At 34.6% G+C, this 26,510-nt stretch overlaps 1 protein-coding gene across 2 annotated transcripts; it reads left to right on the forward strand.

Moving 5' to 3' along the window:
- Nucleotides 1-14,194: 14,194 nt before the first annotated feature.
- On the forward strand, nucleotides 14,195-22,184 carry LOC137831945 (probable protein phosphatase 2C 42). 2 transcript variants are annotated; one of them, XM_068639860.1, is made up of 5 exons: nucleotides 14,229-14,817; nucleotides 15,165-15,535; nucleotides 18,863-18,934; nucleotides 20,116-20,352; nucleotides 21,494-22,184. In XM_068639860.1, the coding sequence occupies exons 1-5, from the start codon at nucleotides 14,529-14,531 to the stop codon at nucleotides 21,704-21,706; spliced, it is 1,182 nt and encodes a 393-aa protein (XP_068495961.1). In that variant the 5' UTR covers nucleotides 14,229-14,528; the 3' UTR covers nucleotides 21,707-22,184. The 2 variants fall into 2 exon arrangements, with proteins under 2 accessions (XP_068495962.1, XP_068495961.1); XM_068639861.1 differs by lacking the exon at nucleotides 18,863-18,934 and having other exon boundaries at nucleotides 14,195-14,817.
- Nucleotides 22,185-26,510: the final 4,326 nt, after the last annotated feature.

Consider the following 26,510-nt stretch of genomic DNA (forward strand, 5'->3'; position numbering starts at 1 on the left):
TAGAGGTTACAGAGTTTTATTTTGAGCTGTGGATATGTAAATATTTGTATTTCTATAAATCCTAATCATGTATTAGGAATATTTTGAAAAACTGTAAGCTTGTATAGAATTATGTAGAACCGGTATTGTAATAATTATAAGTAAATTATGGGGTGTTACATTTAATGGTATCAGAGCGGTTCATCCTTAGGATAACCTGAGGGTAGTGGGTTTATTCTGTTTCTCCTGCGTGTAGATTTTTGTTTACGTCTAGCCTCAAGACTAAGTTAAAAGTTTCTAATAAGATGTTTGACAAAGTTGTTTTTCCTGAAATCTTGTTTGTGTTCGAGTCAAGTTAATTGTTATGAATAAAGATGAAAGTATTAAGAATGAAAAGAATCTTGATAGAGTGGTGAGGGTGCACACTCATGACTAGATCAAGATTATTTTCTATCTTAATTCTAAGTAGCTAGAGTACATTTTAGGGATAAGTTTTGATTGGTTTTTACTTGTTTCGTATGATTATTTTTTGAAATTAATTTGTCTTAAAGATGTAGTTGGAAATTTTTAGTAATTTCTAATCCAATTCTTTATGTGCTTAGAAGATGGCACGTAGACCACCTACTCCTCCTCCACCAGTAGATATGCCCAACTTAGCTCGGGCAGTAGAGATGATGGCAACAGCCTTGCAACAACAGAGTGCTACTATGGCACAACAGCATTAGGCTGCCCTTCATCAATTAGAAACTACTAGATTAGCGGTTGAAGCATCTCAGCTTCATCAACTACCCCATACTTTTAGTCTGGAGGATTTTCCAAGACACAATCCACCCAAATTTAATGGCAAGGAAAATCCAGATGGAGCAGACCAGTGGGTGAGAGACATCGAAAGAATCTTTGAAGCTACTCAATGCCCTGAAGAGAGAAAGTTATCTTATGCCATCTATATGCTTATTGAAGAAGCTGAGTTTTGGTGGATAGGCATGAAGCAAATGATGGAAGACAAAAGAGAAGATGCCACTTGGGAGAACTTCAAAGTAAGATTCCTGGAGGAGTATTTTCCTGATAGTGTCAGGTATGCAAAAGAAATTGAATTCATGCAGCTGGAACAAGAAAATCTTTCAGTCACAGAATATGCTACTAGGTTCAAACACCTAGCTAGATTCTACACCCAAACCATGACTGAGGCTTGGAGATGTAGAAAATTTGAGTTTGGATTGAAGCAAGAACTTAAAGAAGTGGTGATTCCTATGTCCATTAGAGTTTTCCCTGCCCTAGTGGAGAAAGCAAAAGTAGTGGAGAGTTTTAAAAGTAGTAGCAGACTTGCTAAGCCTCAAGTGGGAGGACCTTCTAAAAGCATGCCTAAATATGAAGATAGAAAGAAACCTTATTTCAAACCTCAATCTTATAGCAGTGGAAGACCCAGTTCTCAATCACCACCTAGTTTCAGATGTTTTAGATGCGGTGGGCCACATGTTGTTAGATTTTGCCCTCATCCAGTGTTAAATGTGACATGTGATAGATGTCACAGGTATGGTCATGCAACAAAAGACTGTCGTGTCCAATTGGGAGCTCCAAATTCTGGCGGAGTGCAGCAAGTACAACAAAATAGTAATCAAAAACCCAAAGCTGCTGGCAGAGTTTTTGCTATTAGTGGAGTTGAAGCTTCACAGTCTGATAGCCTTGTTAGAGGTATTTGTTCTATCCTTGGAACACAATTATCTGTATTGTTTGATTCTGGGGCAACCCATTCTTTTATATCTTTTGATTGTGCTAAGAAACTTAAGTTGCCAGTCCGAGAATTAGAATTTGAGTTGGTGGTATCTACACCAACAGAAGGTATTATAGTAACTTCTTCCATGTGTGCTGAGTGTCCAGTAATTATAGATGGGCAGAGATACAAGATCAACATGATTTGTATACCTCTAAAAGATTTGGAGGTTATCTTGGGAATGGATTGGTTGTCTGCTAATCATATCCTTATAGATTGTGGTCGGAAGAAGTTAATTTTCCCTAAATTAGAAGGAATGCAGGTTATCTCAGCTCATCAGTTTGAGAGAGAGATACGAGAAGGTGCAGAATGTTTTATGCTCTTGGCTTGTTCTATAGTTACTGATAAAGTACAAAAAGATATGTTTGTAGTTCAGGAGTTTATGGATGTATTTCCTGATGAGATTCCTGGACTTCCACCTAAAAGAGAGATAGAGTTTGCAATAGACTTGATTCCCGGAGCAGGCCCTGTGTCAATTTCTCCATATCGGATGGCACCAGCGGAGTTAGCTAAATTGAAGAAACAACTAGAAGACTTATTGGAGAAGCAATTCATTCGACCTAGTGTTTCTCCATGGGGAGCTCCAGTGCTATTGGTGAAGAAGAAAGATGGTTCGTCACGTCTATGCATAGATTACAGGCAATTAAACAAGTTAACAATAAAGAATAAATATCCTCTTCCTAGAATTGATGACTTGATGGATCAGTTGCATGGGGCAGTTGTCTTTTCTAAGATAGATTTGCGCTCAGGTTATCACCAAATTTCAGTGAAAGCGGAAGATGTTTAGAAGATTGCTTTTAGATCAAGGTATGGTCACTATGAATTTCTGGTTATGCCATTTGGGGTGACTAATGCTCCAGCTATTTTCATGGATTATATGAATCGGATATTCAGACCTTTTCTTGATAAGTTTGTGGTAGTGTTCATAGATGATATTTTGATCTATTCTCGTACAAGGGAAGAACATGCAGAACATCTTAGAACCGTCCTGAGCATTTTGAGAGAAAAACAGTTATATGCTAAACTTTCAAAATGTGACTTCTGGATGTCAGAAATACAATTTTTAGGACATGTCATCTCTGCACAGGGAATATCAGTAGATCCTTCTAAAGTGGAGGTTGTACTTCAGTGGGAACGTCCTAAAACAGTTACTGAAATTAGAAGCTTTGTCGGGTTAGCAGGATATTACAGGAGATTTATAAAAGGTTTTTCTAAAATAGTGGCTCCTTTGACCCAATTGACTAGAAAGGATCATCCTTTTGCATGGACTGAACAATGTGAGAAAAGCTTTGAAGAGTTGAAAAGAAGGTTGACTAATGCTCCTATATTGACAATCCCTGATACCAATCAGTCTTTTGAAGTTTTCTGTGATGCTTCCTATCAGGGATTGGGTTGTGTTCTAATGCAGAATAAGAAAGTTGTTGCCTATGCTTCTCGTCAGTTAAAGGTGCATGAAAGAAATTATCCAACTCATGATCTAGAATTGGCAGCAGTTGTCTTTGCTTTAAAAATATGGAGACATTTTCTTTACGGAGTTAGTTTTAATGTGTTTAGTGATCATAAAAGTTTGAAGTATTTGTTTGATCAAAAGGAGTTAAATATGAGGCAGAGGAGATGGATTGAATTTTTAAAAGACTATGATTTCCAGCTGATATACCATCCTGGGAAGGCAAATGTTGTTGTAGATGCGTTGAGTCGTAAAAAGATACAAATGTCTTCGCTTATGATTAGAGAGTTAGCATTGATTGAAGATTTCAGGAGTATGAATTTGGAGGTTTCCATGTCTTCAAAATTGCATTAGTTGTAATACCCTTGTTATAACTAATGAATTTCTGGAGAAGGTGAAGGAGAAGCAGTTGGAAGATTCAAAATTGAAGAACGTCATGGGCTTATTAAATACTGATAAAGCTAAAGACTTCTCTTTAGGACTGGATGGTATTTTGAGATTCAAAAATAGAATATGCATACCAGAGGATAATGAACTAAAGCAAACAGTGTTATCTGAAGATCATAAAAGCAAACTCAGTTCACACCCAGGGATGACCAAGATGTATCAAGATCTCAAGAAGTCTTATTGGTGGCATGGCATGAAGAATGATGTAGCTAAGTTTGTAGTTGCTTGCTTGACTTGTAAGAAATCAAAGATTGAACATCAACGGCCTGGAGGCATGTTAACTCAGTTAGACATTCCAGTGTGGAAGTGGGACAGTATCTCAATGGATTTTGTTACCCACTTACCACGTACTTTGCAGAAGCATGACTCTGTTTGGGTCATAGTGGACAGGATAACAAAGACGGCACACTTCCTACCTATAGACTTGAGAATCTCTATGCGGAAGTTGGCCCAGATTTACATAGATGAAATAGTCAGATTGCATGGTGTACCCTCCAGCATAGTTTCAGATAGAGATCCCAGATTCACCTCCAGATTCTGGCAAACACTTCAAGAAGCTTTGGGAACTAAACTCAGACTTAGTTCAGCATATCATCCTCAGACTGATGGACAATCAGAGAGAACTATCCAGTCCTTAGAGGATTTGCTTAGGACTTGTGTGTTAGATCATTTGGGCAGTTGGGATGAAATTCTACCTTTGGTAGAGTTCACTTACAATAACAGTTACCAAGCTAGCATAGGAATGGCTCCTTTCGAGGCATTATATGGAAGAAAGTGCAGGACACCTCTGTGTTGGTTTCAGGATGGTGAGAGTGTGTTAATTGGACCAGAATTAATACAACAAACCAATGAGAAAATCAAAATGATTCAGGAAAGATTGAAAACATCTCTCAGCAGGCAAAAATCTTATGCAGATCAAAGAAGAAGACCTTTAGAATTCTCTGCGGGTGAACATGTCTTTTTAAGAGTTACACCATTCACTGGTGTAGGAAGAGCACTAAAATCCTAGAAATTGACTTCTAAGTTCATAGGATCTTATCAAATTCTCAGGAGAATAGGCCCTGTGGCTTACGAAATTCCTTTGCCTCCTCCTTTAGCTAACATTCACAATATTTTCCATGTATCTCAGCTAAGAAAGTATGTACCCAATCCTAGCCACATTCTAGAGTCTGATTTTATCCAGGTGAAAGAAAATCTGTCATTTGAAGTGAGATCAATCAGAATTTTAGATTCACAAGTGAAACAACTTCGTGGAAGAAGTATTCCCATGGTGAAAGTATTGTGGGATCTCATATCTGGAGATTCCACTTGGGAAATTGAAGAGGAGATACGAGCATCATACCTTAACCTCTTTCTTGGTAAGTTCATTTTCGAGGACGAAAATTTTTGTAGTTGGAGATAATGTAACAGCGCTTTTTAAAAAAAAAGCAGCAGCCCCGTCACACACATTCTTTCTTTCTCTCTCTCCCTCCATATGCTTTTCTCTCCCTCTCTCCTAATTTTCTCTCCCAAACTTCATCTTTTTTAGAATCTGATCATACCACGCTGTAGCAGAGGAGTTAAGGAACATTTCTACCCGATCAGATTTTCAAACAGAGTAAGTTCATTTTTACTCTAAATATCCTTTGTTCTATGTTTTTCCTTAGGATTTAGTCATCAATCTTGGTGGGGTCAGTTGAGAAGTTTAATCCTCTCAACTTATTATATTATATACTGAAATTTTGTTCTGTTTGGATAATTTGCATTAGGCCCGTAAATCTTGAAGCTTATCCAAACGGTGGGGAATAAAATTCTAAAAGTTGCTTGAAAAGCAAGCAATTGAGGTAAGGGAAGCTAAATTTAATTTTTTAATAGCACCCTAGGATAGAAGATCTGAATGCGGAAGGGACGTGGTCCCAATATTCAATTTTTCTTGCAGGGATGTTGTGTGTTTATATATATTGGGTTGTTTGTTTATATATTATTTAAATTTGTGGAAATATTCGGTTTTGATGATTTAGTATTAAAGTGTTATTTTTTTTATGTCAAATAAACTTTTGAATATTTTGGATCACTTTTTGAATTATATTGTATGACGAAATGGTATGGAATTGAATTCATACATTTGGGATAATGTATGGACTGATGTTCGTTGTGTATTAAATATTGATGTCGGGATAATGTATGGACTGATGTTTGCTGTGTATTAAGTATTGATGCCTATGTGGTAACAGAGATCTCCGAGCTTCACTGATGATCTAAGTCACATAGACTAAGATATCAGGTGGTGAGAAGCTGATGGGGGAGTTCATGCACACCGTGACATATGAGATGCACGGCTTGGGTTGTATTGAACTTACCCTGATCCTTTCTGTTGGATTCGCTGGTAATCTTTGGATCAGGTGTTAGTCTCTGGTAGGACTTACTTAATACGGGTCTTCCGGAAGACGTTGTTTGTTGAATATTCTGGATGTGTAGATCCATGTGAGATCTATGTGATTGTTTTAATGTTGGGAATTGAAGAAGATTGTGTAATTTGAGAAATTGATCATGTAACTTGGTTTTCTCTTTGGATTTAAGTGTGTATATTATAAAATTCTATTTTCAGTAGCTTACCCTTGCTTTTCTTGCTGTGTTTGAACTGCGATGACTGTACTATGTACATGAGCAGATGACCATACAGGTGCAGGAGAACCTTAGAGGTTACAGAGTTTTATTTTGAGCTGTGGATATGTAAATATTTGTATTTCTATAAATCCTAATCATGTATTAGGAATATTTTGAAAAACTGTAAGCTTGTATAGAATTATGTAGAACCGGTATTGTAATAATTATAAGTAAATTATGGGGTGTTACATTTAATGGTATCAGAGCGGTTCATCCTTAGGATAACCTGAGGGTAGTGGGTTTATTCTGTTTCTCCTGCGTGTAGATTTTTGTTTACGTCTAGCCTCAAGACTAAGTTAAAAGTTTCTAATAAGATGTTTGACAAAGTTGTTTTTCCTGAAATCTTGTTTGTGTTCGAGTCAAGTTAATTGTTATGAATAAAGATGAAAGTATTAAGAATGAAAAGAATCTTGATAGAGTGGTGAGGGTGCACACTCATGACTAGATCAAGATTATTTTCTATCTTAATTCTAAGTAGCTAGAGTACATTTTAGGGATAAGTTTTGATTGGTTTTTACTTGTTTCGTATGATTATTTTTTTGAAATTAATTTGTCTTAAAGATGTAGTTGGAAATTTTTAGTAATTTCTAATCCAATTCTTTATGTGCTTAGAAGATGGCACGTAGACCACCTACTCCTCCTCCACCAGTAGATATGCCCAACTTAGCTCGGGCAGTAGAGATGATGGCAACAGCCTTGCAACAACAGAGTGCTACTATGGCACAACAGCATTAGGCTGCCCTTCATCAATTAGAAACTACTAGATTAGCGGTTGAAGCATCTCAGCTTCATCAACTACCCCATACTTTTAGTCTGGAGGATTTTCCAAGACACAATCCACCCAAATTTAATGGCAAGGAAAATCCAGATGGAGCAGACCAGTGGGTGAGAGACATCGAAAGAATCTTTGAAGCTACTCAATGCCCTGAAGAGAGAAAGTTATCTTATGCCATCTATATGCTTATTGAAGAAGCTGAGTTTTGGTGGATAGGCATGAAGCAAATGATGGAAGACAAAAGAGAAGATGCCACTTGGGAGAACTTCAAAGTAAGATTCCTGGAGGAGTATTTTCCTGATAGTGTCAGGTATGCAAAAGAAATTGAATTCATGCAGCTGGAACAAGAAAATCTTTCAGTCACAGAATATGCTACTAGGTTCAAACACCTAGCTAGATTCTACACCCAAACCATGACTGAGGCTTGGAGATGTAGAAAATTTGAGTTTGGATTGAAGCAAGAACTTAAAGAAGTGGTGATTCCTATGTCCATTAGAGTTTTCCCTGCCCTAGTGGAGAAAGCAAAAGTAGTGGAGAGTTTTAAAAGTAGTAGCAGACTTGCTAAGCCTCAAGTGGGAGGACCTTCTAAAAGCATGCCTAAATATGAAGATAGAAAGAAACCTTATTTCAAACCTCAATCTTATAGCAGTGGAAGACCCAGTTCTCAATCACCACCTAGTTTCAGATGTTTTAGATGCGGTGGGCCACATGTTGTTAGATTTTGCCCTCATCCAGTGTTAAATGTGACATGTGATAGATGTCACAGGTATGGTCATGCAACAAAAGACTGTCGTGTCCAATTGGGAGCTCCAAATTCTGGCGGAGTGCAGCAAGTACAACAAAATAGTAATCAAAAACCCAAAGCTGCTGGCAGAGTTTTTGCTATTAGTGGAGTTGAAGCTTCACAGTCTGATAGCCTTGTTAGAGGTATTTGTTCTATCCTTGGAACACAATTATCTGTATTGTTTGATTCTGGGGAAACCCATTCTTTTATATCTTTTGATTGTGCTAAGAAACTTAAGTTGCCAGTCCGAGAATTAGAATTTGAGTTGGTGGTATCTACACCAACAGAAGGTATTATAGTAACTTCTTCCATGTGTGCTGAGTGTCCAGTAATTATAGATGGGCAGAGATACAAGATCAACATGATTTGTATACCTCTAAAAGATTTGGAGGTTATCTTGGGAATGGATTGGTTGTCTGCTAATCATATCCTTATAGATTGTGGTCGGAAGAAGTTAATTTTCCCTAAATTAGAAGGAATGCAGGTTATCTCAGCTCATCAGTTTGAGAGAGAGATACGAGAAGGTGCAGAATGTTTTATGCTCTTGGCTTGTTCTATAGTTACTGATAAAGTACAAAAAGATATGTTTGTAGTTCAGGAGTTTATGGATGTATTTCCTGATGAGATTCCTGGACTTCCACCTAAAAGAGAGATAGAGTTTGCAATAGACTTGATTCCCGGAGCAGGCCCTGTGTCAATTTCTCCATATCGGATGGCACCAGCGGAGTTAGCTAAATTGAAGAAACAACTAGAAGACTTATTGGAGAAGCAATTCATTCGACCTAGTGTTTCTCCATGGGGAGCTCCAGTGCTATTGGTGAAGAAGAAAGATGGTTCGTCACGTCTATGCATAGATTACAGGCAATTAAACAAGTTAACAATAAAGAATAAATATCCTCTTCCTAGAATTGATGACTTGATGGATCAGTTGCATGGGGCAGTTGTCTTTTCTAAGATAGATTTGCGCTCAGGTTATCACCAAATTTCAGTGAAAGCGGAAGATGTTTAGAAGATTGCTTTTAGATCAAGGTATGGTCACTATGAATTTCTGGTTATGCCATTTGGGGTGACTAATGCTCCAGCTATTTTCATGGATTATATGAATCGGATATTCAGACCTTTTCTTGATAAGTTTGTGGTAGTGTTCATAGATGATATTTTGATCTATTCTCGTACAAGGGAAGAACATGCAGAACATCTTAGAACCGTCCTGAGCATTTTGAGAGAAAAACAGTTATATGCTAAACTTTCAAAATGTGACTTCTGGATGTCAGAAATACAATTTTTAGGACATGTCATCTCTGCACAGGGAATATCAGTAGATCCTTCTAAAGTGGAGGTTGTACTTCAGTGGGAACGTCCTAAAACAGTTACTGAAATTAGAAGCTTTGTCGGGTTAGCAGGATATTACAGGAGATTTATAAAAGGTTTTTCTAAAATAGTGGCTCCTTTGACCCAATTGACTAGAAAGGATCATCCTTTTGCATGGACTGAACAATGTGAGAAAAGCTTTGAAGAGTTGAAAAGAAGGTTGACTAATGCTCCTATATTGACAATCCCTGATACCAATCAGTCTTTTGAAGTTTTCTGTGATGCTTCCTATCAGGGATTGGGTTGTGTTCTAATGCAGAATAAGAAAGTTGTTGCCTATGCTTCTCGTCAGTTAAAGGTGCATGAAAGAAATTATCCAACTCATGATCTAGAATTGGCAGCAGTTGTCTTTGCTTTAAAAATATGGAGACATTTTCTTTACGGAGTTAGTTTTAATGTGTTTAGTGATCATAAAAGTTTGAAGTATTTGTTTGATCAAAAGGAGTTAAATATGAGGCAGAGGAGATGGATTGAATTTTTAAAAGACTATGATTTCCAGCTGATATACCATCCTGGGAAGGCAAATGTTGTTGTAGATGCGTTGAGTCGTAAAAAGATACAAATGTCTTCGCTTATGATTAGAGAGTTAGCATTGATTGAAGATTTCAGGAGTATGAATTTGGAGGTTTCCATGTCTTCAAAATTGCATTAGTTGTAATACCCTTGTTATAACTAATGAATTTCTGGAGAAGGTGAAGGAGAAGCAGTTGGAAGATTCAAAATTGAAGAACGTCATGGGCTTATTAAATACTGATAAAGCTAAAGACTTCTCTTTAGGACTGGATGGTATTTTGAGATTCAAAAATAGAATATGCATACCAGAGGATAATGAACTAAAGCAAACAGTGTTATCTGAAGATCATAAAAGCAAACTCAGTTTACACCCAGGGATGACCAAGATGTATCAAGATCTCAAGAAGTCTTATTGGTGGCATGGCATGAAGAATGATGTAGCTAAGTTTGTAGTTGCTTGCTTGACTTGTAAGAAATCAAAGATTGAACATCAACGGCCTGGAGGCATGTTAACTCAGTTAGACATTCCAGTGTGGAAGTGGGACAGTATCTCAATGGATTTTGTTACCCACTTACCACGTACTTTGCAGAAGCATGACTCTGTTTGGGTCATAGTGGACAGGATAACAAAGACGGCACACTTCCTACCTATAGACTTGAGAATCTCTATGCGGAAGTTGGCCCAGATTTACATAGATGAAATAGTCAGATTGCATGGTGTACCCTCCAGCATAGTTTCAGATAGAGATCCCAGATTCACCTCCAGATTCTGGCAAACACTTCAAGAAGCTTTGGGAACTAAACTCAGACTTAGTTCAGCATATCATCCTCAGACTGATGGACAATCAGAGAGAACTATCCAGTCCTTAGAGGATTTGCTTAGGACTTGTGTGTTAGATCATTTGGGCAGTTGGGATGAAATTCTACCTTTGGTAGAGTTCACTTACAATAACAGTTACCAAGCTAGCATAGGAATGGCTCCTTTCGAGGCATTATATGGAAGAAAGTGCAGGACACCTCTGTGTTGGTTTCAGGATGGTGAGAGTGTGTTAATTGGACCAGAATTAATACAACAAACCAATGAGAAAATCAAAATGATTCAGGAAAGATTGAAAACATCTCTCAGCAGGCAAAAATCTTATGCAGATCAAAGAAGAAGACCTTTAGAATTCTCTGCGGGTGAACATGTCTTTTTAAGAGTTACACCATTCACTGGTGTAGGAAGAGCACTAAAATCCTAGAAATTGACTTCTAAGTTCATAGGATCTTATCAAATTCTCAGGAGAATAGGCCCTGTGGCTTACGAAATTCCTTTGCCTCCTCCTTTAGCTAACATTCACAATATTTTCCATGTATCTCAACTAAGAAAGTATGTACCCAATCCTAGCCACATTCTAGAGTCTGATTTTATCCAGGTGAAAGAAAATCTGTCATTTGAAGTGAGATCAATCAGAATTTTAGATTCACAAGTGAAACAACTTCGTGGAAGAAGTATTCCCATGGTGAAAGTATTGTGGGATCTCATATCTGGAGATTCCACTTGGGAAATTGAAGAGGAGATACGAGCATCATACCTTAACCTCTTTCTTGGTAAGTTCATTTTCGAGGACGAAAATTTTTGTAGTTGGAGATAATGTAACAGCGCTTTTTAAAAAAAAAGCAGCAGCCCCGTCACACACATTCTTTCTTTCTCTCTCTCCCTCCATATGCTTTTCTCTCCCTCTCTCCTAATTTTCTCTCCCAAACTTCATCTTTTTTAGAATCTGATCATACCACGCTGTAGCAGAGGAGTTAAGGAACATTTCTACCCGATCAGATTTTCAAACAGAGTAAGTTCATTTTTACTCTAAATATCCTTTGTTCTATGTTTTTCCTTAGGATTTAGTCATCAATCTTGGTGGGGTCAGTTGAGAAGTTTAATCCTCTCAACTTATTATATTATATACTGAAATTTTGTTCTGTTTGGATAATTTGCATTAGGCCCGTAAATCTTGAAGCTTATCCAAACGGTGGGGAATAAAATTCTAAAAGTTGCTTGAAAAGCAAGCAATTGAGGTAAGGGAAGCTAAATTTAATTTTTTAATAGCACCCTAGGATAGAAGATCTGAATGCGGAAGGGACGTGGTCCCAATATTCAATTTTTCTTGCAGGGATGTTGTGTGTTTATATATATTGGGTTGTTTGTTTATATATTATTTAAATTTGTGGAAATATTCGGTTTTGATGATTTAGTATTAAAGTGTTATTTTTTTTATGTCAAATAAACTTTTGAATATTTTGGATCACTTTTTGAATTATATTGTATGACGAAATGGTATGGAATTGAATTCATACATTTGGGATAATGTATGGACTGATGTTCGTTGTGTATTAAATATTGATGTCGGGATAATGTATGGACTGATGTTTGCTGTGTATTAAGTATTGATGCCTATGTGGTAACAGAGATCTCCGAGCTTCACTGATGATCTAAGTCACATAGACTAAGATATCAGGTGGTGAGAAGCTGATGGGGGAGTTCATGCACACCGTGACATATGAGATGCACGGCTTGGGTTGTATTGAACTTACCCTGATCCTTTCTGTTGGATTCGCTGGTAATCTTTGGATCAGGTGTTAGTCTCTGGTAGGACTTACTTAATACGGGTCTTCCGGAAGACGTTGTTTGTTGAATATTCTGGATGTGTAGATCCATGTGAGATCTATGTGATTGTTTTAATGTTGGGAATTGAAGAAGATTGTGTAATTTGAGAAATTGATCATGTAACTTGGTTTTCTCTTTGGATTTAAGTGTGTATATTATAAAATTCTATTTTCAGTAGCTTACCCTTGCTTTTCTTGCTGTGTTTGAACTGCGATGACTGTACTATGTACATGAGCAGATGACCATACAGGTGCAGGAGAACCTTAGAGGTTACAGAGTTTTATTTTGAGCTGTGGATATGTAAATATTTGTATTTCTATAAATCCTAATCATGTATTAGGAATATTTTGAAAAACTGTAAGCTTGTATAGAATTATGTAGAACCGGTATTGTAATAATTATAAGTAAATTATGGGGTGTTACACTCACTCTTATAGTGGGTAGTTCGTCTAAAAGTTACATGAGAAATGATATGTTTGATTTTAATGTGCTTAAGCTTTTTGATATTAATACTGGTAGTGGTAAAGTTTTATCTCCTCTTCTTATTAGATGAAAGTTTTCTTCTTCAGGTTGGGTTAAGTTAAACACTGATGGTGCTGCTAGGGTTCTCTTGGTCTTGCTACTTGTGGTGGTATTTTTCGTGGGAGTATGAAGGAGCATATTGGTGGTTTCTCTATTTTCCTTGATGTTCAGACTGCTTTAGTTGTTAAGTTTAATGAAATTATACATGTTATTGAACAAACTCAAAAGATGTGTATATATTCGTTCAAAATATAAAACAAAAACTTTTATTTTAAAAAAAAACTTATATCAACCATCATGCTATTGAGAATTTCAATCATAATAACTTAATAATTTATTAAGACATGTTTGTTAGGCCAACAACCTACCAAAATTATGACCAAGGTTAGGGTGTCATCATATATTATAGGTAATGCACCACATTTATCAAGGGGAGACTGTTAGTATAAAGTGAACGGTTTTATTATAAATTGTTTCCATTATAACATTTATATTTCTTTTTTAATCATTTCTAGATAATTCTCCAAAATTTATTTGATGTATAAAGTTTTTTATTATAAATTGTTTCCATTATAACGTTTATCTTTCTTTAGTAATCATTTCTAGATAATCCTCCAAGTTTTATTTGATGTTTATATCTCTTGTAGGTATTGAATCCAGCACAATTTGAATTTAACATTTTAAAATTTACACCCAGTAGGTTAGAAGTAAAAATAGTGTACTCTATCTTTGAATAAATAACTAAAGTGACATGATGAAATATAACAATTTTATTTATTAGAATATACAATAATCTCAAAGAAAAGAGACGTAAAAAATATTAAAAAAACATAAAAATTATATTAGATAAATAATATTTTATAATATTATTATTTTATTTCCTTTAACTACTATCCTCCCAATTATAGCGACTAATTGATAAGAAAAAAAAAGAGATCATGATAAAGGAGAAAAAAGCTATTGACATTATAAGTAAAAATAAATTAAGGTAGTGAAATAGAAATACACTTGTGATGTTAAACCACTGCACATGAAAAATTGCATTAGAAGGGTGCTATGGTAATATTTGTTAATAATTAATAATATAATTTTTGGTACAAAGATAATATATAATATATGAGCATTTAAACTCACTGAAATAATAAACAGTAGAACTAGTTATTTAAAGAATTGTTCAATATATTTAAATTTGATTGAGAAGATTGAACTCAAAATGAGATGTATATGTGTTTTGAAGTGAGTTGAGGTAGGTGGAAGATGATTGAGGAGATAAGTGAGAAAAGTAAAAGAAAATTATGAAAAGAAATATTGTAAATGGAAGAGGAAAGTGGAAAAAGAAAATGTAAATAAAAGAGACATTGAAAAGAAAAGCACGCAACAAGAAGGGCTTCCCCACACCATCCTCTCCCAACAAGAGAACGAACCAGCCCATTCCTGTTCCTCTACCACCGAACACACGCTTTCCTTCACGTTAACCTGCGCCCCTGCTTATCCTGCGCACCCTCCCTTTTTTTCCCTTCCACACCCTTCTCTTTTCCTCTCTCCTTCTTCAGATTCGGAGCACGCCGCCCCCAGTGGGAAAGGTTCGGGTGTTGGGGGCCTAGGGTTAGGGTTTCTGAGAGATGTGGGATGCTCCAGGCATTGATGAGTCTTATCGCGCGCTGTTGGAAGCCGTTCGGGCTCGGTGACGACGCCAATGCCGGAAGAGAATGCAAGGACGGCCTCCTCTGGTTCCGCGACATCGGAAGGTTCGCCGCCGGCGATTTCTCCATGGCCGTCGTCCAGGCCAACCAGGTTCTCGAGGACCAGAGCCAGATCGAGTCCGGGCCCTTCGGCACCTTCGTCGGTGTCTACGACGGCCACGGCGGCCCTGATTGTTCGCGATATGTTTGCGACAACTTGTTCCGTAATCTCCAAGGTTAGAGATTCAATCTTTCCTTCCCTCTCTCTCTCACTCACTCTTTCTTGTAGCTTCACTTCAATTCTCGATCTTGAGTTTGAACTGTTTTTAGTTATAAGTAATTTCGCTTTTCGTGAATTTTATCTTTGCGTTTAAAAGTAGTTGTGCTTTTCAGTCTTCACGAGAGTCACGAACAGTTGAAAGGTGTGTGCTGGTTATTTGTGTTGGAGCTATGTGTCTCTAGCGGCCTTTTTTTTTAATATTATCACGTGTCTATGTGGAAAGTTGATGATTGTTGTGTGTTTAGATTCTTTTGGAGCCATTGGTATGTTGTTGTTGTCTTAGAAGTGGTGTTTGTGCTGCAGCGATATTGGCCGAGTCACAGAGTGTTGTGACATCTGAGGCCATTCAACAGGCGTTCCGGCGGACTGAGGAGGGGTTCACAGCGCTTGTTACGGAGTTGTGGAACTCCCGGCCGCAAATTGCGACCACTGGAACGTGTTGTTTGGTTGGAGTTATTTGTCGGCAGACGCTGTTTTTGGCGAGTCTTGGAGATTCCCGTGCTGTGTTGGGTAGGAGAGTCGGCAACACTGGTGGGATGGCTGCGATTCAGCTGTCCACGGAGCACAATGCGAATATTGAGGCTGTTAGGCAGGAGCTTAAGGAATTGCACCCGGATGACCCCCAGATTGTTGTCCTCAGACATGGAGTATGGAGAGTTAAGGGCATAATTCAGGTAATTTTTGGAAACCATGCTACATGCTAAATATTAGTTGTTTCAATTCTCTGTTGAGTTTTCTGCTTGAAGTTCTGTGAAGAAGGAACTTGGGTATTGGGTTTTGAAGCAACTGAACCTTTCTCCTTAGGCTTCTAAAGAGAAGAGGCAGGAATAATATGTGTTAACACAATAATACATGCTGCATTAATCTATAGTTTATGAAAATAATATATGTTAACATACTCAAAATAATAAGTAAAGCCAGAGCCCCAGTTGTTCTTGTACTGTGTGTTTTCTTATTTATCTTTACCTTGTATTATTATAGTGATATATATTTGTTTGTGGCTCATTCCTCGTACAATCTATTTTCATTCCCATCTTTTATCTTCTACAACATTGTTGCCAGAAATTCCTCCAAATTGCCTGATGAAAGGAGATTTTTCATTCCAATACATTAACTTTGTTATTGGCGCATAAAAAAATTATACAACTGTTCTTATGTTTTTTTTTTGTTTACTGTGAATCCCACGTTCACCCAAGTTTAATCATATTAACTTGCTAAGACATCGTGGCATACAGCTCCATGAAATAGAAGCAGAGACAGACCTGGGAAGTATAGTTAGTGAAGCTAGGTGTTTGACATTTTATTGAACTGAAGTTTAATTTTCATATATTTTTATCTAAAATTTTACACTATCAATCAATCAGAAATCACTCTTGAAATGACTTTTAAAGTTATTATTACAAAAAATCGACAATCTACTTTCATATATTTCATAAAAAACTTTTACACTGTTAGTGCATTCTAATTAATTTCATTAAGCAATGCCATCGAGTATAAACTGTTTTTGTTCCACCTGAAAGTAGAAATATCCTTTTTGCCCCTATAAAAGATGATTGGGGTAGGAAGAAACGTTATGAAGAAAAGAGTTGAATAGAATATCCTCATAAAGCAACAACCAAGCCAGAAACGTATAAAAGACAATCAAGGAGATCAAGACAAAAAAACTTGCTAAGCTCGTTGTATGTCTTATTATCTGTCAGCATGCTAACTGTTCCAAGTGCTAAACAACAAGAGTAGGCCAGTAAAGGAATCCTGCCATATGAGGTGTGAGATGTGAGAAGAATTTTTAAAGATATGATCAGTACAGTAAATGCAATACAAGAATAATAAGCACCAGAGTAGCGTAAATTTTTTCTTCCATAGTTACCAAATTCCTTGAAAACAGTTGAAGCTTGAATGGAGTAACTCCAAGATGAGCGATTACTCCCAGGATTCCCCAGTAGCATGGAGTAACCTATTTCAGATCCAAGTGTCAATAGGACAAATGCAATAACAATTGAACTTATGAATGGTGAGGCCTAGCTATTGCTACATATAACATATATCAGGCAAAAGTGTTCACTTCTTCCTCTGATTAAGTACACATGATATGATACAGCCACAACCCTGCGTACATGTATTTTATAAAGTCTTGTTCACGTGCGGCTCCTTGAAATGTCTATGCATTATAGGTTTAGTGTCATTAGTTTCATTGTTAAAAGTTCAGAAAGTTAGAGCTTGCAATTATCGATTTGAATGACATTAAAATTGATTGATAAGAAACAAAATAACGGGACAGCTTATACTCACTACAGAGCCTAAGACGCACTAAGAACTAATTCTGATGTCGTAGATTAGTATATGGAAAAACCCAAGAAGAAAATTTCTTGTTCCTATTTTTAGGTCTTGTTTGGATAAACTTTTCTATAAGTTTTCGTAGATCGGAAATATGAATGTAAAATGTATTGAACTTCTCCCATAAGCTAAAATTAACTTGTGCACTTAACATTTACAGAAGCTCTTTAATCTTACTTATCCAGAAGCTGAGACGCATAAGTTGATTGTAGTTTATGAGAGACTCAATTCATTGTTACCTTTTATTTTCTTCTTTTTTAAGCTTTAAATGGGGCTTTATCTAAATGGGGCTTTATTCTAAAGAGACTCAATCAAGATAAGTTTATCTAAAGAGACTCAATCAAGATAAGTTTATCTAAATGGGGCTTTATTCTAATGACTAAGGATACACTTGTTTGCAACTTAACCTTGATGCATAAATGTATTCTGCTCACCGTGCCTATGTTATATTTTACTTATCTCTTGCCAACCTTGAGACATTTGAGGCAAGTAGCTTAATTTGTGTTTTATATTTATATTGCGGGGTTAATTTATCTTGATTATCATCATGCTTTAACACACACTGTATTGCTCAACTCAACCATTACTTCTGCCATATGGAACTAAATTGTAGGGTCTTTATGCAACTATGGTTTTGCTGGTTTATATGACTAGACATGCATTTAATGTGATTTGGTGCACATATACCAGAATCTTACAATTCGATGCATTTTGACTATCTCTTGATTTGCATTACAAGATGAATTTTAGTGGCTTTGTATCATACAATACATGAATGAATCTATGAAAGTAAGAAGGACTTTCACAGAATTTAAACTTATCCTATTTGATTCATAGTAGACAATAGCGTTCGTTTGCTTTGCTATTGCGCTGGTTCAAAGTGGAGTGGCACCCCTTGGACCAGAAGGTTGTGTCGTGTCATTGTTGGGGTTGAGGCTGTTAAGCGGCCATAATTGCGACAGATCATGCGGTTTCACACAGGTCCATAGACTTGATTTAGGTTTTAACCAAAAGGACTTGAAGAGTAACTTTCTGTTTTAACCTATACCACCCACAATCTTCTCCCCTCTTTTGCAAATCAGCTCTTCCCTCCCACATTCTGCCTCTGAACTTCCTCTCGTGTTCCTGCGTTCTGTCTCTCTTTTTTCCAGCAGCGTTTCCGATGAGGTTTCTAGTGACACTACCAACCTAGCCTCTTCTTGCTGTTTTCCAATTTTGGACATGGTGATATGTTGTTTTGCCGCATTTGCTTTGGACCACTTGGTCATGAAAGTTATCAGAATTTGATTTTAATTCTAGGCTTTTTTTCTTTATTTTTAAGCATATATTAAATACACAATGCAATATAAATCTACTTAAGGATAAAAATAGTGGCCATCCTGCTATAGTGGTTTTAGACTCCGTACCGCTATCTGCTATTGATTACTTTCCACCTCTATTCATCACTCACTCATTTAATGTATGTACTTTATTTAGCTATTTAATCGGTTCGTTTCCATTTTTTTCTAAAATAAAGACTTCTCAAACTAAGGTATTACTAATAGTTTTTTTGTCTGATTTTTTCTTATGTTGTTTTCATCTATTTCTAGTTTTTTTTTTAAATTTAAACATTAAGAGAGTTTAAATTGTTTACTTTAAAGTAATTTTTTTGTACCTGAATCTTACAGTTCCAAATTGTGATTCACAATTCAAGAAATAGCTGGGCGATTAGTGATTCGAATCTCAATTTGATAATCTTGGTACATCATCTATATGATATATTTAAAGTATTTTGTTTATCGTACCAAGTCTTATTATTCGAAATTACGATGCACGGTCCGAAAAAATAGCTTGGCGATTCACTATTTGAATATGGATTGTTAGGTCTAGTTTATTTTCTCAAGTGTAGTAGCATTGTTAGGTCTAGTTTATTTTCTAATCATTCTTTCAGATCATCTAGGGAAAAAGATCGCAATGGAACTCAAAAAATAGAATTTGTGGGCAGGCTGAGAATAAGGAAAGATTGTATAAGGACCGAGGAATAAGAAAGTATGTGTTTCAGAAAAGGGAAGGAAGTTTGGCTAATAGGCCGGAATTATTTTATGGAAACAATGTTGTCTCCTATGTTTTGCATGAAGGGGTTGGTTATCCCTTTATCATATTTTCCTAGTTTCAAAAAGATTAAAGAAACGTATGAGCAATTTTTTTCATTAAAATAAATTATTATTATTATTATTATTATTACTATTATTATATATGAAAAAGAAAGATGTGAGCTGGGGGCAGGGATTGAGGAGTATTTTAAGTTGATTATTTACTAATGTAAAAGAATCGGTACTTTAAAATACTTTTTTAATTCAAGAAATTCCGCTTTTACTCAACTTGCTGTTGTTTTGTGTATACTCCCTCACTTTCTTTTAACTGGTAAGTTTTTTGAAAGACTTTTGTTCTTATTTATCTTTATTTTCAAAGTTCAATTTAATGCAAATTATTTTTTTGTCAATTATATCCTTGCAAACCTGTTTTTAAATTAATTTACTCACTGATCATGAAATAAAAGATGAAAACTTATATACTTCATTACTTTTTTTTTATCAAAAACGAGAAAATATATTGCATTTCTTAGGTATTATATAACCTTACAGGTGGACATTTAAAAAATAATGGAGATAGTATCTATCAAGATTTTTTGTTGGTTAACTTAGTTTTCTGTGTAAAGAAACCTTTTGCATTGTTATCGTATGAGAAAAAGGAATGCAGTATTCACAAACTGTAGATATGTTTTTCTTATTCAATATTCTACTGCATTCCGTTGTTCAATTTTATGATATTAATGGTTTATGTTTTTCCAAATAACTCTTGCAACCATTATCTTATTTTTCCACGTTACTTTCCACTCTTGTATTAATGGCAATGCATACTTCCATGATATTTGGTGCAGGTTTCTAGATCTATAGGTGACGTATATATGAAACATGCGCAGTTTAACCGGGAACCCATTAATGCGAAATTCAGACTCCCCGAACCAATGAACATGCCTTTCTTGTCTGCTAATCCAACTGTTATTTCTCATCCAATCCAACCAAATGATTCCTTCCTTATATTTGCATCAGATGGTTTATGGGAGCACCTGAGTAATGATCAAGCAGTGGATATTGTTCACAGCAGTCCACGTGTGGTAAGATTCTTTTTTACCTTGTGATTTTCTTGGTAGTACGTAGTTGTGTACTGGACATAGCTTGGTTCATGGTGCCTTTCTGTCATCTAATACGACTACATAATGCAGGGTTGTATTTGATTTGAACTTGGTTAAACACAATTCGCTTGTTAAAAATAATCTCTAGAAATAGAGCAAATATACACTCTCACTATATCTTTTGTTATTTTAATCAAATACAATTAATTACTTAATCGGTACTCCTTTGCTATTCCTCGAGCTTTGTGATGTGTGGCCCCTAAGGGTGGCTATCAAATAAGTTTTAGTTGGATTATAATATGGATAAAGAAGTTCATTAATCCATTTTGAACCATTAAAATCTTTTTTACAGGAGAATATTCAATTGGTCCACGAAAATAATATATTCGAAAAGCTATATTCTCTAGTTTTAAAATATTTTCTCTTTCCTTATCCTCTTGGCTTATTTTTTTCTCTTCCCTGTTGGGGACCCATAAGAATGATTATACTTGTGGTTGACATAAAACAGTCAAATTAGAAACCAATCATGGTTGACATAAATGTTAGCAGTTTGGAGCCTTAACCAAGCTGTCGAGGAATTCATTCCTGGTGATGCCATTTTGAGTATGAAATAAACCATATTAGGAGAGGATTGGCCATTCTGTGATTTATAATCTTAGGATTGCCCTTAATACATGCTCTCACATTTGGAAAAAGAAAATTAAAATAAAGTAGAAATTTATGAGAAGATCTGCTAACTATGAAAAGAAATAAGTTGGATTACTTTTGATCATTAAAAGGATTTATGTAAAGATATGTTAGATCTAGAAAAATAGTGGATGAATTGTTGATCATTTGGAGGAGTACCAATAAAATAATTGATTGACATGAAACTATTCTTTTAGCTTTTAGTTTTGTCAACGAGTTGCGAAACTCGAGACCTGTCTTGCTAGTACTGAAGGGTAAATGTAGAATATTCAGTAGCATTAAGTTCTAGAAATGCAATTTTGTGATATGGATTTGCATTTTATGTTTCAGAAAGCGGAAATTGAGGGATAACTTTATTAGCCGCTGGTTGTTGATATTGTATTTTAAACTGTGATTTCATTCTCTAACAGTGCTTATAAATTGTGAATGAATGCAGGGTAGTGCGAAGAAACTTATCAAGGCTGCCCTACAAGAAGCGGCAAGAAAACGTGAGATGCGATATTCAGACCTTTATAAGATTGACAAGAAGGTTCGTCGCCATTTTCACGACGATATAACTGTTATTGTTTTATTCTTAAACCACGACCTTATATCCAGAGGCGCAGTTCTAAATTCGCCACTCACAGTTCGATGTGCGCTCGATCACTGACACTCTTATGATTCTAAACACGTACGCTTCTCTTATACGGGTGTTCTGCCAGCTGTGCCAATCCCACAAAATACTCCATTGGCACCTTGCTAGAATATACCATTCATAGTGCTCCTACGTATTCTCACTCATACCCAGACAACTTATTCATGCTCCAACTTGTAACACTTGTTAGAATTTTATCCATCAAAACGAAAAGGAAAAAAAAAAGGGAAAGAAATCAGAAAGTAACTTTTGATTAGCAATTCGCCAAATCCCTTGTCTAGATTTACGTAATGCTGTTATTGGAAGTGGTGTAAATTTCGTGGACGAGCAAGGTTGTATGAGAGTTGGTGGATAATCCTCAGTCAACATGGTGATTGAATGAATTCAAATATTTTGATCAGAAGTTATGTCAGAGTTTTCTTGTATAATGAAGCATCCTAATGTAATTAGGTTTATGAATCATGATTGAATTGAATTATCTTTTTTGTTAAAAGTTATAAACTATCGAATGATTAGTGATGTTTATAACCTGTATGCATTGGGTTAGTGTCCACGTCAAATTATTTGATAATCTATATCTTTGTGGGGGTAACAAAAAACATTTTTGTATAACCATGGTATTAGTGGGTTAAGGATATGTCTGGCTAGTCAACAAAACTAATAATGTAATAATGGTGTAACGTCTAAAGTTTATAATGATTTATATTTATACTATTGATTTTATCTACGAATTGAAGTTCATTCATTAAAAAATTTAGGGTAAATTTGTTAAAAAATCTTAGTCGAAATTAAGTCATTTAGCAAACTAAATAGTTTACAAAGTATTGATGAAAAGATATCACATTTTGAGACATTGTTACTAGGAATACTTAAATATCGTTTAGATTCATAAATATAATTAACTAGCCTTCAAAAGTACCCTAAATTAGAGTAGTGATTAAATACAAATTTATTCTCGTCCTAAAACAAAATAGAAAGCGTTTAAAATATATATACAATAATTTTTCTCTGACATCATTTTTCTCATACTTCTTTATGTCCCAAGCTTCATTGTTGTTGCCATTCATTATTTTGATCTCAATAGTAATGTCACAATATGTACTATATATATATAGCCTCGCATCATTTCAATTAAGGAATATATGACTAATTCACCTAACCTAAAATAGGAGACAAGTTGTTAGTAAAACAAATACAAAGGCAGCGTTGGTTTTTCACCCGAATAGTTATTTAAAATATTTTGTTTTTATGATAATAGTTATATAATTAAATAATTAATACTTTTTAATATGAAGTCTAAATAACTTGATCTGAATTTTTTCCTTGTATGAAAACTGTGAGGAGGAAATTACGCTATAAGTAGGGGATTTCTTGGATTTGGAGAGAAAGGAGAGGTGTTTTTATTAGAATGCATAGAAGATTGTTTTTGTATATATTTTTTGACGCGCTTTCTCATTATTTTCAATAAAATAATCTTTTAGTTTCTTGAAATGTATTCTTAAAACACTAGTTAATAAGAAAAAAAAGTGGGGACAGAAAGAGAACCCAAATTTGAATCTCTCCTTTATTTGAGTTTCAGTAAAGCTAAAAATTTGTAAGAGATATTATATGTACACCTATGAAAACCTTCAATCAGGAAAGATGGTAGAACAAAGATACTTTTTATGAAAAAACAAAAGATACCCTGATTTGAATGTCATATAATATAACAATATTTTCTTTATCACTACAAAAATAGGAAGAGAATTTAAAATTCCTTTCTTTAATTTTTTTTTTCTAAATTCTAACAACCTAAAAGTTATTCTATCTTTGACCCACCTTATCTGTTTTTTATTATTTAATCTGATTATTTATAATCAGATTACACCAATATAATTTCTATTAAATATAATACAATTAAAAGTTTTATATAAAAATATTTTTTTATTCAACTATTAAGTTATAGTTTATTTTACGATTTTTCATGTTGACTAAAAATAAATTTTAAGAAAAATATTGTTTATTTTGATATATATAAATAACATTAAATAATTTCAGATTAATATTTTTTGTAAATAAAATTTATCTAAACAATTAATCTAAAGATGAATTTTAAAAATATATAATTAAGTATAAAGATATAAATGGTGTACTATTTAATAAATAATATATCATCATATTTTGATCCATCTCAATATATATAAATTTGAAAGCACACATAGAAGACATATTCGGCTCTGGCTTATCATGAAGATTTGTTTGTTATGAATGACATCTTGCCTCAGTTGTGAGTACTGTAAGTAAGAGTATATAGATGGAAGAACTGTTGTTAATGCTCTTTCACAATTGCTTGGTTCTTGTTTGTTAGCGGAGGAACACAATACAACTATATCCTCAAATTTGTGAACCATCAAAGTAATCCAAATTTTGGATTCAGTTCTATTGGGTTTTTAAATTATTCAAAAATAATTTTTTATAACAAATTTTTACTCAAGTTTCATATTTAACATTCTTAATTCATCACTAAATCAATAAAACAATGTGTTACTTCTATCTTTTGGTTAGATTGAATGTCATTAACAAAAAAAAAAAGGTTTTAAAACAATGTGTTACTTCTATCTATTCGTTAGATCCTTGTCTAGTTCAATAATAATGTAGAATGGAAGATTTGGAAAGGGAACTAGGTTAAGTTTCGAAGGATGTGTGGACTACTTAGGAATCTCTAAAAAAATTGTTTCCCTAAATTGTAGATTATATCTGGTAAGAAAATAAAATTGTAGAATTAAGGTGGAATGAGTAAACATGGGAGTGAAACTTAGGATGAAAATGTAGGAGATTTGTTTGAAAAACACAACATGAAGTATATATTATACAAATATTGAAGGGTAAAAATTGAAAAGTAGAAGGACAAGAGTCGTGGAAGTGAGGGAGTGTAGAAAATGGGAAGTATACAATAAAGTCAACTTATAATTGTTTGAAGACGTAGGAGATTTGTCTGGAAAACACAACATGAAGTATATATTATATAAATATTAGGGGATAAAAATTTAAAAGAGGAAGAAGAAGAGTCATGGAAGTGGGGGAGCGTAGAAAATAGGAAGTATACAATAAAGTCAACTTATAATTGTTTGCAAGATGATAGTTGTCTACTTAGTGGATTTGATTTTTCTGCTTTGTGGAGTGCTCGAGTATCTTCTGTTGCTCAACATATTGTGTTTGTGGTTAGTGAAAGGGAGAGTGCCTACTAATATTGCATGGTACTTTGTGCATATTTTGTCAATCTGAAGATGAAATTGTAACACATCTCATTGTAGGGTGTAAAAAATCAAATTATGTCTAGCAAATGTGTGATAAATGAATTGGAATTCAATCAGTACACCACACAAATTTAATGCAACATTTTCAATAGTTCCATTTATTTGAAATAAATGCAAGACACAATAAAATATGGAAATGGATGTGGGTAGCTATAATTTGAATGATTTGGAACCATAAGAAAAAATATTATATTTAAACATTAAGGTTAATGTTGAAGAATTATTATGTATGACACAACTCTATACTTGGGTATAGATGATCTATAAAATTCCTAAAATTACATTCTCTTACTTGAAATGGATACAATACCCAAAGGTTTGCTTAAAATCTATGTGATTATACAATGTCATTAATATTGGATATTTATAGGTGATGTCGGTGATATCGTATATCCATGTTGGATGTTCTTATTATTGCAAGTGAAATATATAAGAAAGAGACTCTGGTGTATATTAGATGATTGATATTTATGCTACTTTGCTTGTGAGTTTTTTCTTATTGTAAAACCATCTAGCAGAGACTAATGTTGGTGAAAGAAAAAATTGTAAACTATATGGGAGATGTTTTGATACTCTGTTTTATGGTTTATCTTTGTAAAGCTACTCTGTGCAGTAGTAGTTTAAATTAAAAGAGAAAAACTCTGTAAAATTGAAGGAAAAAGTTTAGACTATTATCTTATCTTTGTAAGTTGAGTGCTTTGATTAATTAAAATTATCTTGTAGCTTGGTGAAGAAAATTAATAGACTTTATTTTTCATCTCTACTTTTAATATTATTATTTTTTGTCAATAAACTAAGAACCTAAATTTTGTTGCACCAGGTGCTCCAAAATAGCAAAATAAAATAAAATTACATAGAGGCGTCCTTTACCATCCCACTCGAAAAAACCTACAAACTAGCATCTCAATCTACTATAAAAAAAAAAGTACAAAAAGAAAGACATGTAGTACTTTTATTAGTGTAAAGAGACTACAATAGTGTATTATCCTAGCAGAGCCCGTTGTAGTCAAAGGAAAGATAAACATCTATGAGTCTAGATTGGTTGCTCACCATCACCATTGTCACTGTCCTCATCAAAATCAGCTCTGCAGCTTACTTTAATGAGGGTCTGTCAACTTATTGGTCTCCAAAGATCCATGTAGGAGAGAAGCTCCTCCCAGTTCTTCCTTGTTGAATCCAGTATCAGGTTGCCAAAAAACCTACAAACATAATCCACCTTTGCATTGGCTACCATTTTGTATAAGTTTCTATCTTCCCAAGATTCTGGATAATCAGGATTATACCCCAAATTTCAAATTGATTTTAGACATACAACTAGACAAAGACACCAGAAAACAAAAATAATATATGTGATATGTACTAGTTGAGCATTCCAATATTTCAGTTGTATTAATGTGAAAATGCACCATTTATAATTTAACTCTCACAAGATGAATAATTTGGTGTTTAATTTACTTCACATTACAAGGTTAACAATTATAGAATTTAAAACGAATATTGATCTTACAAAATTAAGTCTCAAT

This window comes from Phaseolus vulgaris, chromosome 6 (assembly GCF_000499845.2).
Source record: "Phaseolus vulgaris cultivar G19833 chromosome 6, P. vulgaris v2.0, whole genome shotgun sequence".
NCBI classification, from domain to species: Eukaryota; Viridiplantae; Streptophyta; class Magnoliopsida; order Fabales; family Fabaceae; genus Phaseolus; species Phaseolus vulgaris.

What these genes read in the sequence shown, in the direction of transcription:
- LOC137831945 (XM_068639860.1), top strand. Translation starts at nt 14,529, where the DNA reads ATGCTCCAGGCATTGATGAGTCTTATCGCGCGCTGTTGGAAGCCGTTC. An exon ending in CTTGTTCCGTAATCTCCAAG is followed by an intron (nt 14,818 to 15,164) that starts GTTAGAGATTCA and finishes TTTGTGCTGCAG; the next exon opens with CGATATTGGCCGAGTCACAG. An exon ending in TTCACAGCAGTCCACGTGTG is followed by an intron (nt 20,353 to 21,493) that starts GTAAGATTCTTT and finishes GAATGAATGCAG; the next exon opens with GGTAGTGCGAAGAAACTTAT.